General features: G+C 38.8%; 1 protein-coding gene across 2 annotated transcripts in view; it reads right to left on the bottom strand.

The window, feature by feature from the left end:
- Positions 1-19,650, bottom strand: part of CDK14 (cyclin dependent kinase 14) — a 526,114-nt gene that overhangs the window by 176,423 nt on the left and 330,041 nt on the right. For both annotated transcript variants that reach the window (XM_081102330.1, XM_081102331.1), the window contains one exon: positions 17,902-17,995. In XM_081102330.1, coding sequence (XP_080958456.1) covers positions 17,902-17,995 — 94 coding nt within the window. The remainder of the gene's footprint in view (positions 1-17,901; positions 17,996-19,650) is intronic.

The raw sequence follows: 19,650 nt of genomic DNA, 5'->3' as shown, positions 1-19,650 counted from the left end.
CTGTGCTGGCTCCAGTTACAGGCAAGATTTGTGTATTATTTTAATGGAGGCAGTATGGAGCATTCAGGTCTACCAATGCTGTTCTTCAAACCCTGCTAGGAGGTGAATTCACAAATTACTGAAACATATCCTAATCTCCCCCCCTCCCCCACGTTCAGTGGAATTAATACTAATATTCTAATTAAAGTACAGAGTGGGTGTTCACTTCAGCAGCACACATACTAAAAATGGAACGATACAGAGAAGATTAGCATGGCCCCTGCGCCAGGATGACATGCAAATTTGTGAAGCGTTCCATATTTTCTTATGTAATGCCTTAATCAATAGAGAAAAAGAAAAGAAATCACACCTTGAAAAAAAATAGAAAGTATAAGAATATATTCTGCTGGTCAAATACATGTAAGTTATCAGGTCCCCAAAGACATGAAAAGTCTGTAAAGTAATAGACTTTTCTATTTCTTTTAAAGTAATGTGTGAACTAGCTTTACTTGAAGACATTCTGCAGGAGATATTCTAGTGTCCTACACTGGAAAGCCTGGATGACATCCAGGATGGACATCCCTTTCCCTGGTGTGCTCGCAAAGGTCTACACCATTATAATTTAAAAATAAGAAATAGAGCTCACTCAGTTAACAATGTAGTTAAGTTAATGATTAGAATTTATATTCATAAGGTTTGACTACATTGAAGCTTATGAATGCTGAAGAAGCTCACTTTCTACCATCAAAGTCTCACTGGAAAGTGCTACTAACATAAAGGCAAAGGAGATGTGTTGCCCATTTCACCTGCGTGCTGTTAATTCCATGATATTGAATCTTTTACAGGACTGCAGACTAGCATCTTATTTATATTAATGTCAAATCAATGACTCACAAATCCATTGACTATAAAAGTTTAGCAGTAACACATCTTCGTAAAGCTTGGTTTGGGGGAAAGGGAAAGAAAAACATGATGTTCTCCCATGTGTGAAGGATAACACTTGGAGCACTTGAGACTTGCTTTACAGAGCAACACTTGATCGGTTTTTCTTAATATTCCATGTGTGTTTTGAAAGTGCTACTTTTTCTCCAAATTCCATAAAAATCTCCTTTAAGATGATAAAATGAAAATAAAGTACAGAGTGGAAGGGTAAAAAGGAAGTCTCTTTTTATATTCACATTTTTTAAAGAGAAAAAAGGAGAGAAAAAAAAAGCAGAGTGACTACTGATGGTACCTTCATGTTATGTTTTCATTATTAGTTTTATTTCTACAGCAGGTTATGCTGAGACACATGGTGAATAAAATCTCATTTGCTTTCTTCTTTATTTTCTGAGTGAATTTTTTATCTTCTCATCTGAAATGACAGGCTGGTATTATCAAAGCTGTGTATCCTGAGATTCGGTAGCAGACCTGAATTTTCTTTTTTCATTATTTTTGGTAGAACACACAGACCGTAGGGGTAAGCTATCAGCACCCATATATCTCCAAATTCTTACTAGGTTCCCTTAAGGGGCAAAGAAGATAATTAACCTGTCATCCTAGACAGTGTACCGTTCCTTCTCAGTGTTTAAAATTTTTATCATAAAGAGATGAACCAGAACAAAGAAAAGGAAGCTTTTCTAACCAAAGCCACTGAAGAGCATAAAGGCAAATACTGAGTTCTCAGAAATTCTAAAACTAAAAACCAAAACAATACACTCAAAACATAGTACTTTTGCCTGCTGACTTGTACTTGCTTTCTTCATTTAGTTACATATTTCTGAAAACTGATCTCCCATTTGACAGCCTTGCTCCTATAAATGTTATTCTAATGAAGACCAAAGAAATTTAAATAAAATATTTGAGATTGATTTTCTTTAATCCTCACCTGAGGATATTTTTTCCATTGCTTTTTTGAGAGAGTGGAAGGAAGAGGGGAGGGGGAGGGGGAGAGAAAGAGGGAGGGGGAGGGGGAGAGGGAGAGGGAGAAACATCTATGTGAGAGAGACACATTGATTGGTTGCCTCCCACAAGAAACCTGAGCCCCGACTGGGCCTGGGCCGGGGACCAAACCTGCAACTCAGTTAGGTGCCCTTGACTAGGAATGGAACCCATGACCCTTTGATGAGCAGGCCGATGCTCTAATCACTTAGCAGCACTGGCTGGGCTTGCATTGATTTTTACATGTGCCATTCTCTTAGTTTATATGTTCATCTTAGTTAATATGTTGAGTTTCCTGAAGCACAAGGAAGCATTCTGAATCAGTCCCTTCACAAGCTCCTCTTCTGGCCTTGTCTCTCAATGTGAAGACCTCATTTAAAATGTCTCCTTCGTTAAGGGTTGGAGAAAGACCCTCTGAAAATGAAATCTGATCTTTGTCTTCTTCTCCTTCCTAAAACGTGTCCTGAATATTATCACAGAGCAGCCTGGCATATGTGGGAGGAAAAAAGTCACAGTGCTCATCTCTGTCACTGGAGACCACCTTGATGAACTGCTTACACCAATGCCAATCTCAGCATCTTCTGTACCTGCAGGAGAGGCCACGTCCTTCTCATACTGTCTTGGATTCTATCCCAGTGCTATAAACAGAAGGCTTGGCCTCTCAGGCGTGGCTGACATCAGTGGAAATAACCTGGAATAAGTGGGCACATCAGCGAAAATAAAGCACAGCTGTTTGGAGGGCGGGATCACATGAGATGACAGAGGAAAATACTGAGCAGTGACATGGAAGTAGCCAATAGTAGGCATATTTGTCGTTCTTTTTACGTTAACATAGATAGGGCTTTGAACACTGAATTAAAAGTATAGACTAGATTCCTGGCATTTGTCAAGCTCAGTTCTTGGGCTTCAGGACTACCCATGGAGGGTGAGTCAAGGTTGGAGGAATTGAGAGTTCTGCTGTGTATCATTCAGCTCTCTAACTTTCTGAGCAAGCTGTTGGTTTAAAAAGAGAAAAAACAGTAAGAAAGAAAAACAACCAACTTGCGTCATGTAGCATTTTCATGAATAAAATCATTACTTAAAAAAACAGAAGACAACGAAACATATATACCAGAGAAAAAAATGCTAAGCCCTGGCTAGGAGCTCAGCTGGTTAGAGTGACATCTGTATACCAAAAGATTGTGGATTTGATCCCTGGTGGGGCATGTACAAGAGTAACCAATCAATATTTCTATCTCACATCAATGTCTCTATCTCCCCCCCTCTCTCTTTCTCTCTCTCTGTCTCTTTTCCCCACTGTCTCTTTCTCCCCCTTCCTCTCTCTCTAAAAATCAATTAAAAAAACACACACACATCCTTGGGTGACAATTAAAAAAAGCTAAGTGGTAGCTGAGACAGAATAGTTTACTAGTAAATAATAATTCAATATTCATAAGTCAGAAAATACCTGTTGTAACATACAGACCATTCTTTATCTTAACACTCAAAAGTTAAAGGTTCACTGGTCTATTAAAGTCACTGAGTTTAGCCCTAGCTGGTTTGGCTCAGTGGATAGAGCGTCGGCCTGCGGACTGAAGAGTCCCAGGTTCAATTCCAGTCAAGGGCACATGCCTGGGTTGCAGGCTCGATCCCCAGTAAGGGGGCGTGCAGAAGGCAGCCAATCAATGATTCTCTTTCATCATTGATGTTTCTATCTCTCCCTCTCCCTTACTCTCTGAAATCGATAAAAATATATTAAAACAATAAAGTCACTAAGTTTATATGATGGACAGTATAGTATAGCGCCTCTTACCTTTTTCGAAATAATGTTGGTACAGGTCTGTTCAAATAAATGAGTGCTCCCATTTTAACCAATTCATGCCACATTAAATACGCAGGAAGAAGAAGGATCATCAGCAATACCCCTAACCCTGTTCCCTACTCCCAAAGTAATGATTATAGGTTTTTGATGCCTCAACTTGATCTTGATACTGCACTGGCAGCACTTGGCTTGAGGATCATTGCACTGCCCTGCCTAGCACAGCTTTCATTCGGTTGCCAGGAAATAAATATTTTTACTGCCTAAGTGTCTATTTCCTCCCACAAAGTGGTTCACAGACAGAACTAAGACATAATTCCTGAAAGGGGAAATCTCCTATTGACACAGAAGAAGAGAATGGCCTTTTTGGACAGTATTCCACTTTGATTCATCTACAGCATCATCCCTCCACCCCCTAATAGACTTTATTTTATAGAGCAGTTTCAGGTTCACAGCAAAACTGAGCAGAAGGTACATAGATTTCCCATATAATAGCATCTTTTCCTGTTACCAAAAAATTGAGCTTAATATTTGAAAAGATATACCAACACTGTATTACTTTTGTTTAAAAACCTTTTTGCTAGATAGAAGATTATAATTTCACTAAAGTTAATGCCTTTTCCATTTCATATCCAATTAGACATCATGGTATCAGGAAGCTCACAGTTATGAGAAGGAGCCTCTCTATACACTATCTAATTATTTGTCTAAGCATATTTTTCATTATGAGGAAGAAAATTAATAAGGAATTGGCAATTTGATTAAATTCCCTTATGGTTTAGATTCTGGATTTTCAGAGTGGCACATCCGACCAGTACTAAGTATTACAAAGAAAACTCAATGAAAATTGTGCCAAACTTCATCAAAGTAGACATTCCCTGAAGCCCACTGCTGGGCGTATCTTAGGCACCCACAACTGCTGCATGAACTGAATCACATCCAGAGAGTCAATTACCAGATTAAAATGTGCATGCATCACTACTCTGTGTGAGAGAGAAACAATATTTCATTTTAGCAGAAATAAGATGTGATCTGAGAAATGAGCCCAATATTATTCTCCAAAACACCTTTATTAATACCTTTTAGCTATTTACTTTTCATATGGCAAACATGAAACACTTTTTAATACTAAATTTTAATTAGAGCAAATTGATAGTAATTTGTTCTGAGCTTCAATCAAATGAACCAGGCATGTGAATGTTAAATCAGAGTGACTTACATATTATTGGAACAAGAACTGCAAAAGGAGAAACTAAAGGGAAATGTGATCTCACATCTATTTTTAAACAAACAAATGAAAGAAAATTGTCTTTAATTTTTAAAGTGGTTCTTAATGTCATCCCCACAGAGTTCCCCTCAAAAGATGCATTTTTAAAAAAGAACACAGTGAAGTATAAAAAAAATGCAGTAATTCTGTTGCTAAGAAAGCAAATTGATGCAACCACTGTGGAAAAGTGTGGTGGTTCCTAAAAAACTTAAAAAATGGAACCTCCTTATGACCCAGTGATTCCTCTTCTGGGTATATATCCAAGGAAACCCAAAACACTAATTTGAAAGAATATATGCACCAACTTGTTTACTGCAGTATTATTTACAATAGCTAAGATGTGGAAGCAACACACGTGCCCATCAATAGACGAGTGGATAAAAAAGTTGTGGTACATACATGCAATGAAATATTACTTGGCCATAAAAAAGAATGAAATCTTACCATTTGCAACAGCACAGCTGGACCTAGAGTGCATTATGCCAAGTAAAATAAGTCAGTCAGAGAAAGACAAATACCATATGATATCACTTCTATGTGGAATCTAAAGAACAAAATAAACAAACAAACTAGAAACAGACTTATAGATACTGAGAACAAACTGATGGAGGCCAGAGTGGAGTGGTGTTGGGGAAAAGGGTAAAAAAAAGGTGATGGGATTGGGAAGTACTATTTGGTAGTTACAAAACTGGCACGGGGGATAAGGTAAAGCACAGAGCATACAGTTAACAGTACTGTAATAACCATGTAGGAAGCCAGGTGAGTACTTGCATTATTGGAGGGAACACTTTGTAACCCATTTGAATGTCTATTCTCTATGCTGTACACCTGAAGCTAATACAAAAAAACTGTTGAATAAAAACTATAATAAAAAAATAAAATAAAATAAATGCAATAATTCTATTATTGCAAATATTTCTGCAGCATCAGGGTGCATGCTAATGGTTAATTCCCACAAAGTACTCCCTTCTCCCCCACCCCTGGTCCCAAATCCTAAACTCCATTAGGGGACTAAAAGCAAAACTAACAGCATTGCAAGGTCAAAGGTGAAGGAAGACAGCAGCGAGGTTTGGGTAGAGAAACCTAGGTCTAAGAGAAGGAAAGAGAATTTTTAATTGGGAAATCAAGAGAAGATTTCACTAGGGGGGAAGCATTTCTCATATTCAGAAAAGTGGGTTCTATTTAGACACTGGGGAGAGGAGAAGCATAATTCTGGGCAGGTGTAAAGGCACAGAAGTACAGAAGTTCGACAGCACAGGATGTGTCCCGAAACCAGTTCCTGCACCTTCATCGGGGATTGGCCAACATGGAAGGTAAAGTCTGACCTGATCTTTGCTCTTGTCTTGGAAAAGAATGTACTCCTAAGTAGAAAAGCTCACTGGCAATGTGAACATTTGAATACTCAAAAGTAACAGGAGCCTGAGTTTATATGAGACACAATACCGAGGAAAAAAATAAATGACTGGTACATTTAAAATAGACAGTTCTCAAGAAAATGTGGTATATGCACATATATGTGTGTGTATGAATGTTATTCAGCCATAAAAAAGAATAAAATCTGCCACTTACAATGACAAGGATGAACCTTGAGGGCATTATGCTAAGGGAAACAAGTCAGAGAGAGAAAGACAAATACCATATGATCTCACTTATATGTGGAATCTAAACGAAACAAATTACCGAGCTCATAGACACAGAGGACCAACTGGTGGTTGCCATTTATAAAATAAGTAAGTTATGGATGTAAAAAATAAAAAAAAATAAAATTAGTTCTCAATATTTTTCCAGTACAACTGAATTCATAAAAGAGATTTTAGGTAGAATACAAAAATGCCATAGCCTCCACACTCCCTGGAAAACATATGTCTGTCATTTCCCAAAGAAATGAGAGAGAGGACAAATTCAGCTCCAAGGTCGGCTCATCTGTCAACCTGACTTAAGATAAAACTGTTCTCCAGTGGACATGCGCTAGTGACTTGGGTAGATTAGTCTTAATGGTAAATTTTAATCATGAAGATACATGATAATGAGACATGAGAGATCAATTTAGGATAGAATGTTTTGAGGAGGCTTTTCTTTTTCTTGCAGGGAGTTGGGCAGGAGATGATACAAGGTCAGATTTTAAATGAACTCATGCCTCACAAAAGATTAGCAGCCTGAATAGATTTATCCTTGAGTGTAAAGTCTTCCAAGGTGTAAGAAAAGGTAGGGGACCAGAATGTTAATCAAGTGATCTGAAAAGATAGGAATTTATAGTGCTGGATGTGATGACTACAAATATTCATATGCTATGTACACAATTCTAATAGTAGCCACCTAATATTATTAACACAAACCATGTGAAAGAAACCCTCAAATATACTCGTTACAAAGGCGTGGCCCAAGGGGGTCACACCAAAAGTATCCTGGAAGAAACATAGGGCTCAGTCTGGCTGAATTAACTATTCCTATGTTCTGGAGAGTATGTCTCCACTACCTAGGTTTTTAGGTTGCCACAGAAGGGCCAGACAATTTAAAACACGCACAATGTTTCAAGGTATGACGAGTATCTTTAAGAGCGGAATTTCTTACCCAGGAGGACTCATTGGCCAGACTTGGCTTCTGTATTTGAAGGCATGGAGTCCTGCCCCTGAGCCTGATTCAGGGACCCCAGTGAGGCCTAAGAGTGTGTACTCAGAAAATGATTCCCAAGTCATTCTCTTGCACACTCCTGGTTACAAATCAGCAAACACAATCAACCAAACAACTACAAAGGAATATTTTGGTGAAAAGGTCAGTAGATTTAGGATTTAGTCTCAGTTCTGGCAATTACTGAACATGTCTTCTTAGGCAAGTCCATATACTCTCTGAAGATAGTTTCCTCAACTGTAAAACAATAGCAATAGTACTGACCCTGTCTTTCCTGGTCATGAGATCAAAGGAAATGGATTAGCTACCTACTGCTGTGGAACAAGCTACTCCAAAACATAGTGGCTTTAAGTAACAGACACTGATCATCGATTATCTCACAGGTTCTGTTGGTCAGGAATCCAGGGGCGCCTTAGCTGGTGCTGCTGAGGGAGTCTCACAGGGCAGCAACGAAAGTGTAATGATGGCTGTGGAATCACAGGAATGCTCACAGGGGAAGGAGCCGCTTCCAAGCTCAGGCACATGATTGCTGCCAGGCTTCAGGTCTTCACTGGCTGCAGGCTGGAAACATCAGTACCCTGACATGAGGGTCCCCTCCACAGAGCAACGTACAACATGGTAGCTGGCTTGCCTTGGTGTGAGCCAGTGACACAGTAAAAGAGGGTGTGTGTTCTGGCCTGTGTGCTCAATGGTTAGGGCACTGGACCACACACCAAAGGGTCATAGATTTGAGTCCTGGCCAAAGGCACATACTAATACATGGGTTATAGGCTCGATCTCTGGCCCCAGTCATGGGGGAGGCAACCAATCGATGTGTCTCTCTATCACATCGATGTTTCTCTCTCTCTCTTTTCCCCTCTCTCCCTCTTTTCCACTCTCTCTAAAAATCAATGGGAAAAATATCCTAGGGTAAGGATTAACAACAAAAAGAGAGAGAGAAAGAGAAAAGGTGCACAAGAAGGGAGTATCAATCTTTGTGTAATTTAGTCTCAGAAATAATAGCCATAGCTATTGCCATAGCCTACCCATTAGGAGCAAGTCTCTAGGTTCAGCCCACACTCAAGGGTGGGGGGAAGGGATGACATAAGGGCATACACACCAGGAGGTGGGGACATTGGGAGCCATCTTACCCGCTACCTCCCACAAGAGATCACATATGCGATGTCTTGAGGAATACAAGGCTTATCTGTGGGAGCACACTGCAAGTGACTAAAAAATTGTAAGGCAGAATTTGAGTTTAAAAAATCTCCTTTATGGACAACATTCTGAGAATGTGCTAAGAAGTGTCACCACCTCCTCACTTCCCTCAGATGTGTCACACATTGGCAGTATTTCACCATCTTCTTTGGACATAGACATCTGTGAAGTTGGTAGTCAAAAAAGGCAGAAAAGGAGGCTGAGCAAAATGAGGAACCTTATGACCCATCCAGAAACACTCTGTGACAATTCACACTTTCACATTATTGTGGGGAACAGCATTGTCAGGGTGATCAGGAGGATGGGAAAAACAACACAAAATTTTAGCAGCTTGAAAAAATTGTTTCCCAGATTGTTTTTCACTATAAAGCTGTTTATCAGCTCAACTTGGGGATATACTCTAATGAAAATTTAGATAATTTCAGTGCTGGAGCTTTAAAACATGGCCCGGGCAATCTTGATATTCTTCTCATCTAGAACTGGAGTATGTGTCTCCTCCCCTTGACTCTGCGTGTCGTGATGAGCTACCTACCATGGGATACCCCACTATCCTGGTTTTTTCCTAAGACAAATAACCCTACTGAAGTTTGTTACAAACATTTCTATTGGCTTATTAGCACAGAACTTTCTTTATTAGACTATCCATCTAATCTGTCCATAAATAAATCATGACATTTTTTTTCTCTCTAACATCTTCATTGGCACTAGATCTCTCTTCATCATTTTTCTTCTACATGGCCTTCCCCCCCCCCCCCCCCCCCCATAGAACTTTTGACTTGGGAGGTTTCCAACCTTTCTTTCAGCACTGGGTTCTGTTTCGCAATCAAAACCTTAAAGAAACCAGAGCCAGGAGTGGAGGGACTGGGACAGCGCTTCCTTCAGGGCACACCCACCTTCACTCCAGCACCCCTGAGACACTGAGCAGGATCCCAAGTCTCCTTTAAAAACCATGGACAGTCTAAACTTTCCCAATTAAACCAGCTAAACAGACCTGAGTTGATCTATAATCTCCCTGGAGGGAGTGATTTTTCCCCGCCCTCCTTTCTTTTCCTTCACTTCTCTGCTGCACGCCCTCACCTTGACTTCTGTGTCATTGTTCTGTCCTATCCTGGGCCAGCTCCCACCCACACTCTCACTGACAGACTGTGAGCCTCATTCAGGCATAGGCAGGGCTCCAGGCATCCCCCCTTCCCCCTTCTTCTTTTCAAGAAATGGCTTGGTTGGGTGAAATGAGCCCTTGATCCTCACCTTTCTCCTGATTCTGAATGTTTTGTGTACTGGACATTTCCACCGGGGCTCACCCACTATCATAAAAGTCCAGTAACTTGCTCTCACTTCTTCCTGTCCTTCCACGGGCACTGCTTTTCAATACCCCCATTACTTTCCATGAGCTCACTAAGCACTTGGTTCCACAAGCTTGAAACTCGGAAGTTATCGCTGACTCCTTTCTCTCCTGTATCCTTTATATGGACTTATCAAAACAATTTTGCAACAAGAGTCTTCTGATCTGACTTTCTGGAACCTATTCAAATGTAGCCCAGGTGACAGTACTTTTGACGCGAGCCAAGACTATGTCTGTTGGTTTATCATGGCCTGTAAGAAAGAGAAGCTAGATACAAACTCATACATTCATTATTAACCCAATTGTGAAAACATAAAACAGAAAATAACAAAAATAGGTAGCATTGGCTATCCCCAAATGGTGATTGTTATTTATTTTCATGTTGCTTTTAAATTTTTCTGTTTTATCAACTCAACACTCTGAATAAGATTTGCCACTGTATAAATAACTACGCCTATTAATAAGGCTTGAGAGAAGCACGTACAAATTAAAAGAGGCATTTATCCCCCTACTTTGTTTTGCTAAAACTGACTTTCAAAAATTATTAATATTTTCATTATCCTTCACCCCAACATGTATTGCTTAGATCTCTACTTCTGTCAGTCTTTATATAGTTGAGTTTATCATTATATTATACTATATCAATTTTCCTAAAGCCATTTTATTACTCTCTTATTAAAAAAATTGTACTTCCTCAATTTTTATCTTAAAATAAGATAAAAAGTCCTCAATCTTTCAAATCCCAGTCTTGAACATCCTTCCATCCATACAGGACAGACTCCCACTCTGACACTGTGGCCTGATGTCTCCTGTCTCCCTTATTCCATTTCCAATATTCTCTTCAAAACTTCCTGCAATGCCTATCAAATATTTACTTAACAATTTTATCTTTAAACACCACCCACAGAGCTTTATGCATAATCTTGTAATACCATGCGTTTTAAAATTAAAAATGGTTAGAGCTGCAAAACATTATTGAAATCATTAGTTCAACTCTTCCCTTTAGAGATGCAGACACTACAGTCCAATTAGAAAGAGTGACTTGTTCAGAAAGAATAAAAAAACAACAACCTAGGATTAGAACCTAATATTTAACTCTTAGAGCTCAGTATTTTTTAACTAATACATGATCTATTACTAATACTGGGTTCCTCATTTGCTGATCAGTTGCTCAGCAATTACTCATGATTCCATTCTTAAAGATAATGCTTGCCTGCCCAGCTTGATTGTTGTGATTTTCTCCGGGGCAGGCATGTGGCACACAATTCCTTCCCATCTCTATTGTACCTTATGCTGCAGAGTAAGGGCTGAAGGAGGATGGCAAAAATCGCTTAAGCAAATCTATTAATGGAAGTGATGATACAAATCTGTGATATCAATATTACATCTTCACCATGTGACTTCTACATCCAACTGATAATAACCATCTAGTGCCAGTGCCAGCTTTCTCTGACATTCTATACGGCTATCCCAGCCAATCATGAAACCTCAGGGTTGTGGCTCCAGCTGAGATACTGGATACAGCCCTGGCCAGTATGGCTCAAACAATTTTGCGCTTCAGAGTTAGTAAGCGTAGTCTGTGCACCAGATGGTCACAGGTTTGATTCCAGGCCAGGGCACATACCTAGGTTGCGGGTTCAATCCCAGTTGGGGGAGCTTTTTCTACTGTATCTCTCTCACATTGATGTTTCCTTGCCTTCCTCCCTCCCTCTCTCAAATCAATTAAAAAAACAGCCAGGACCAGGAGACAAGGATTGGAGCTGGGTGTGCAGGCTACATCTCTACGGGTCAGTCAACTCCAAAAGAGAGGCTTGCTTAGGGAGCAATCTCACTCAAAGGCAGTCTGAGTAGTAGCTTTCTAAGTTGCAAGTGGGTCTTCTTACACCCACTCATACACATACGCACTTCTAAAGCCTGAATCGCACACAGGGAAGAAAAACATTTTAACAGCCGTAACAATCAAATAATGTGCAAGAGGTTAACCAACAACTGATGGATGAAATTCCATTGCAAGCCAGAAGACTCAGGAGACAGGCAAGGTGAGACTCTCAGGGTTAACAACATTCAAAGGCAGGGAGAACAAGCACAGGCCCCCAACTGGATGATGCCAGTCCCTCTGTCCTGGCTGCTGCACACTGGGCTGTGAGCCACACAGCCCAGAGCATCTGCCACAGGTCACAGGCAGCTATGCAAGCACTTCTGCCATTTGCTCAGCTGTTGTGAAGTGAGAGGGATGCATTTCCCAGGGATCCACCAAACAGATTTCTCTTTCAATTCAGAATAATGTGATTAGAATACAAATTTTTTATTAGTTCTGATTTTTGTCACCCTGAATATATATTTACCTGGATGAATACATCTACTGCTTATTTTTGCAATTAATGGAGGTGAATAGACTGTATCACACCACATTAAAAAACGGGTAGTGCTGAAAAAAATAAATGAATCCATTTTCACCTAAGTATTGCTTACAGAAGTAGTTGCCCATTCACCTGGCAATTTCAAAGTATCTGAAACATAGTTTGTCAAAATTCTATTACTTTCCTTCTTTCTTGCATATGAGCATCACAATTTCAAGGAAAATGATTTAATGGTAAAAATCTCAAATTATACCATAGCCGGCTCACCTTACAGATATCAACAGAGTTATTATGCTATAGAAATAAATTCATTGGACTTGTTAAAAACATGAACTACTCCATTCCACCAAAGAAGAGAAAAAGGAAATAAAAAGGAAGAGAAAACCATAAAAATATATAAAGGCTTTCCTGACTGATCTTATTGCTTTTCACATTTGAATAAAGACTGTGTGTGTGGGTTAATGATATTAGTTAACTTGGTAACAAGCTATTAATTTTGCGCTTCAAAGTTACTAACCACCTTTCTATACACAGTTCACAAGCGAATAAACGGACTTAATCCCTGTATTAAAATACAAAACGAAACAAATAATCCCATGTTTCACAACTTTGCAAAATTGACTATCTCCTTGGCAATACTTTACCAGAGCCTGGAGACACAACTGCTGCTTAAAAAACGGTGTCTGGCAGTTTCTGGGAGAAGCTTGTGCAAGTGGATTTAATTACACTTTAATAGCCATTCCTCTTCAGACCAGACATAAAAGGTCACCGAGGAAAAGCATTTTTTCCCAGTGATTCAACCACACTGGGTTAGTAGATTGTCTTCTTCCGATGATTGCACAACTCCTGGGAGAGTCTGCTTGTAGAGCATGACATACAGCTAGCGTTTGCAAATTTAAACAATTCAGTGGGGGAAATAAAATATTTAAGATGATAACATTTACTGTCAAAAGAAGTTTTTTTGATCATGTCTAATTCTTTAGAGTAAAATGTAACATTTTAATTCTAAAGCATCAATTTTAGATGATATTTATTTCCTAATTACCAACGGACATTTTACTTGTAAAAAGCACTATGCATATATAATAATTACAGTAAAAGATAGTTATTACCATCAATCATGATGCTGATCTGTATTTAAGGGTCTCCATGCTCTAACAAGAGCAAACAGTAGTTTAGGATATCAATATTGCCATGGGAAATTTATAATGATTTATCTCTTTGATTTATTAAAAGCCTAGTCATAGCTCAAAGGTCTCTGAATACCCATAAAATTAGGAAAGTATTGCCATAATTAAGAAATACTAGCAAAATCTTCATACAGGAAGCAATCCAACAGGATAGTACCTATTGGAAATTACTTACATTATAAAAAGATACTTATAATGAAAACTTTAAGCTATATCAATGAACTATGATTTCATGAAACTCATTTTTTTTGTTCTATTGCTATAAAATATACCTCATTTCTATTATAACCATTCCCTTTTCTTTTGAATTCACTCTGAAATAATATATAAGTGAAGATATTTCTTTGATGTGTCCCTCAGTAGATGAGTGGATAAAACAGCTAAGGTACATTTACATGATAGAATGCTGCTACTCTGCCATAAAAAAGAAGGGAATTTTACCCTCTGTGACAATCTGGATAGACCTGGAGAACATTATGCTAAGTGAACTAAGCCAGTCAGAGAAAGACAAATACCATCTGTTTTTTCTCATATATGGAGTCTAATGAACAAACTGAACTAACAAGCAAAATAGAGATAGACTAATAGAGAGCAGGCTGACAGTTCTTAGAGGTGGGGGTGAAGCAGGGGATGTGGAGGGATTGAGGAACAATGGGAAAAAAAAATAAAGAAGTCATGGACAGGGACAACAGTGTGGTGATTGTGGGGGGAGAGGGATGGAGGAGGGATAGGGTACAGGAGGGATAAATGGTGATGGGAAAAAATAAAATGATTTTAAAAAATATATATATTTTTATTAATTTCAGAGAGAAGAAAGGAGAGGGAGAGATAGAAACATCAATGAAAGAGAATCATTGATCATTGTCTCCTGAGGATTGAACCCACAACCCAGGCATGTGCCCTGACTAGGAATCGAACTGTGACCTCCTGGTTCATGGGTCGACACTCAACCACTGTGCCACTCTGGCCAGGCATTTTAAAAAGCTAAATATTTAAAGAAGTTTTTGCATAATAATCTATAACTACAGTTTTACAAACTGTAGCCCATTAAAATTCTCTCTTCTGCTATTGATTTTCAATGATACAATGTATGAACAATTTATTATATTTTTTAGAAAATAACAGAAAAGTTATTTAGAATAATTGAATGAAAGTAAATAATGGAGTAGAAAAAATGTTTATAAAATTGTACGTTTTTGCTAAGGGCCATAAACTATGAATAAAATAATATAATTTATTCTTGATTGGGAAAACTCAATTTTATATCATTTCTTCCTAATATAATCCATAGGCTCAATACAATCTCAATGAAATCAGCAAGAGATTTTCTTGGGAACAGGGAGAAAAAAGTGTTCCATTAGTTTAAATAAAAGTATGGCTGTATAAGAATATGAAAATTAAATTTTATTGAATTAAGGACTTTTAATTCTAATGATTTTTTTTAATATATTTTATTGATTTTTTACAGAGAGAAAGGGAGAGAGAGAGAGAGTTAGAAACATCGATGAGAGAGAAACATCGATCAGCTGCCTCCTGCACATCTCCTACTGGGGATGTGCCCGCAACCCAGGTACATGCCCTTGACCGGAATCGAACCTGGGACCTTTCAGTCCGCAGGCCGACGCTCTATCCACTGAGCCAAACCGGTTTCGGCAAATTCTAATGATTTTTAAGTAATAGGATAACTGTACAAAGGATGTTCCTGGCAGCACTTCATAATAGTTAATCATTGTAAACAAACTATGCAAATGTATCTCATCCATACAATAAATACTCTCCTGTCATTAACAATGATAAGTTTCTAGATTTATTTTTCAATGAAAGATGCTGATTATATACTGTTAAGTAAAAAAAAGTTACAAAACAGTACACAAGGTATGGTTCAATTTGCTTTACCTGTGTAGAAATGGAGGATATACAGCAAAATACTAAATGCGATTTTCTCTGGGTAGTAGAACAAAGGGTGATTTTCTTTCAAGTTTTATACTTTTTGATACTGTTGGAGTCTTCCATCATAAAGATGCATTATTATTATAATCATGAAACAATATTTTATTGTTCTGTGTGGGAATTTATGGATAATAAATAATAAGCAGAATTGAAAAGAAGTGGCTACAAAACAAGTATCATATATAGGATTGGGCAAAAGTAGATCTACAGTTGTGAGTATGCGAAACAGAGTTCATTCTGATATTATTATTTATTATTGTATTGTTTTCCATACAAACAACTGTCAGCCTATTTTTGCCTCATTCTGCATCTGCTGTTTAAAAGAGACCCACTTCAGATCAAAAGACACACAGACTGAAAGTAAAGGGATAGAAAAAAATAATTTCATAAAAATGGAAACAGAAAAAAAAGAAGCTCGGGTAGCAACATATATATATATATATATATATATATATATATATATATATATATATATATATAAGCTCAGCAAACAGAATGGCAGAACGACCAGAATGACCAGAACAACTGGTGGCTATGAAACACACTGCAGCAGTCAACCAGCCTGATCCGGGCCCCAATCAGCCTCCAACACCCCGATCGGGGGTTGAGTTGGCTGGCCAACTGCCTGTGGCCCCTCCGGTGATGGGCCCCCTTCAGGGCGGATCAACCAGGCCCCACCCATGCATGAATTTGTGCACCAGGCCTCTAGCCTATATAATAAAGAGCTAATATGCTAATTGGGCTGAACAGCAGAACAACTGTCCGGACGACCTTCCAGATGAAGCTGGGGCTGCGAGGGTTGAGCCCCTTGCACAAATTTCGTGTATCTGGCCTCTAGTATCAGATAGAATTGATTTCAAAACAAAGGCTATAGTAAGAGTTAAAGAAGGACACTACATAATGATAAAGCAATCAATCCAACAAGAGACTATAACCCTTTGAAACATTTATACACCCAACACAGAAGTACCCAAATATATAAAGCAAATACTGATGGACATAAAGTGAGAGTTGGGCAACAATACAGTCACAGGCGGGGACTTCAACATCCCATTGACATCAATGGATAGATCTTCCAGACAGAAAATCAACAGGGTATTTACTATGTGTCAGGCATAGTTCTAAAAGCACTTTCTGCATATTAGGTCAATTATTCCTCAAACTTATGAGGTAGGTGCTACCATTATCCTTCATTTCCCCCAGGGGAAAATGAAGGCTCAGAGAGCTAAGTCCCTTGCCCAAGGTAAGAGAGCAGGTGATTAAACCCAGATCATATGGCTCCAGGACACATTTCATGTTTATTTTTTGTATATTTTAAATTTCTAAACATTTTAAATTTTAGAATAGTTTTATAAAAGTTACAAAAAAGCAGTACAGAGAGTTCCTGTAGACCCCTCGCCAGCTTGCCCTGTGGTTAAAATCTGACATTACGATGGAACATTTGTCATAACTGAGAAATACACATTGGTATTAACTAAACTGCATGCTCTCCTTGGATTTCACTAGTTTTTTCACTAATGATCTTTTCTGTTCCAGTATTCCGTCCGGGATACCACATCACATTAAGTTGTCATGCCTTTGTAGCCTCCTCTGGGCTGTGAGAGTTCCTCAGACTGTCCTTGTTTTTGATGACCTTGACAATTTTGAAGAGTACTAGTCAGGTGTTGTGTAGAATGTCCCTCAGTCTGGGTGTGCGTGATCTGTTTTTCATGGTTACTGTGGTCATGATTTTGTTGAAAGATCACAGAAGTCAAGTGTCATTCTCAACACATTGTACCAAGGGTACATGCTACCAAAATGACTTCTCTTTGGTGATGACAACCTTCAAGACCTGGCTGAGGTATGTTTCCCTGGTTTCTCCATTTCAAAGTTACTATCCTTTCCTCCCCTCCCTCTTTTTCTATGCTCCAATTTATGGGAAAAAGTTACTGATCAAAGCCCACATTTAAGTGGGCGAAGATGGGAGGGAGTTAAGAAGGGGGGGCGGATATCTATATAAATTATTCACAATTTCTCATCAGAGCTCTCATTTTTACCCCCTATTCTATATTACCTCTGATGGCCTGTCCTTTCTTACTATTTTGACATAGTATTAACGTGCAGTAGTGTAAAAACATAATTATTAACTAATTTCTTACTCTTTCAAAAGTCAAAAAATATGTTAGAATTAAATGTGACAACCAATAAATTTGTTTAAAATTATTTTCCACTACCACTAAGGGGTGAATTAAAAACCAATTTTTCTCAAAAGCATTCCATGAAGAACTTACCAGAAATATGCGTTCAAGTTGATCCTGAATGTCTTTCATTCCTGGAAAAGCAGCGACTCCTTGGATCATTTCAACAAAGATGCAACCAACTCCCCTAAAGAAAGGAGAAACAATTATTACAAAAAATTTGATATATTCTCCTTAGAAAAATAAATCTGGAGCTAGAATACCCACTCCTACAGAGGAAAAAATGAATAAATAACATCCTCAATAAGTACCAAGGACTGTGACACACACACACCTGGATCCCATAACTTTCCTTCCCTGCTCTGTCTACTGCCCTGAAAGGAATTTAAATAGATGCAACTATACTGGGCTCAGAAAAAGGTGGAAACCAATATAATCAAAAACTTGGTGGCTCCACCTTACTTACAGGATGCAGTCCAGAAATCCTTCCCCTGATATAGAAGCCACCACAGCCTTGTTCTAATACTCTTTTCCAACCCTATTTCACAAATTCATAATGTAGTTTTCTCTCTAGCTATCCAGGGCTCAAACACCTTTGCATCAAAATTATCTGGGAAACTTTAAAATACTGCAAATGATCTAAACACAAACCCCAAGGATTCTGTTTCAATCAGTCATTGACTCAGGCTGCTCAAGCAATTTAAGGCAACTACACTAAGGCTCTCTAAGCCAGACTGATAGGCCCATGAGTCAAACAAAACTCTGTACAACTTGGCTCAAACTGCTGCTCTACCTAGGACTTCCCCCTTCTTCATCTATTTGCTCTTGAGATGTGAATCCAACCCAGCTTCTATGCTGTGATGTAAATGCCTACTCTTCCACGAAGTCTTCCACTAACATTACAGCAAACAGAACAGCTTTCTTTATGAGTTTATTTTTGGAGCTCTAACTCAATACATACTGAACATCTACTATGGTCCACTTCCTCTCCTAGCTAGCCTGCCATGCTCACACTTCTAGCAAGGCAGTCCAGCAGGATATCAGGAGACCTTGCCCCCCAGACAACAGCTTGCACCTAAGCAGTAGGAACAACCAATCAATAGTATAGGCAGGGAGCCAATCAAATACTGCTGCTGGGACTTTGGAGACCAACTCACCTGGGAGCAGAACAGAAAGAAACTACCATACGTAGATGAGTTAAGCCCCATCAGTGGCAGAGAACTAGCAAGAATAGCCACCTTCCTAGAGGTGACTTCCCCTGAATTGACCTGGTTCCTGCCTTCCTAAGGCCTGGATGTTCAGGCAATGAATGTTTGTGCTAAATCTCTTTACCTTCTAGCAATTCTCCAGAATATTTTTTTAATGGCTCTACACTGAATGAATTTGTTTCCTGACAGTGTCCTAATAAAATCATGAACATATTAGGGTACTTCTTTAATTGCTGCACTCCTATTCCATTTAGGGTGAGCAAACCCTTGTGTCAGATCCTCTAGAGCAGCGGTTCTCAACCTGTGGGTCGCCAAACTGTGGGTCGCAACCCCTTTGGGGGTTGAACGACCCTTTCACAGGGGTCACCTAAGACCATCAGAAAACATATATATAATTACATATTGTTTTTGTGATTAATCACTATGCTTTAATTATGTTCAATTTATAACAATAAAAATACATCCTGTATATCAGATATTTACATTACGATTCATAACAGTAGCAAAATTACAGTCATGAAGTAGCAACAAAAATAATTTTATGGTTGGGGGTCACCACAACACGAGGAACTGTATTAAAGGGTCGCGGCATTAGGAAGGTTGAGAATCACTGCTCTAGAGGTTAAAGACTTCT

The sequence above is a fragment of the Myotis nattereri genome, assembly GCF_964212035.1.
Source record: "Myotis nattereri genome assembly, chromosome: 11".
Classification (NCBI taxonomy): Eukaryota; Metazoa; Chordata; class Mammalia; order Chiroptera; family Vespertilionidae; genus Myotis; species Myotis nattereri.
The sequence above is the reverse complement of the archived record's forward strand: the minus strand, read 5'-3'. Positions and strand labels throughout refer to the sequence as shown.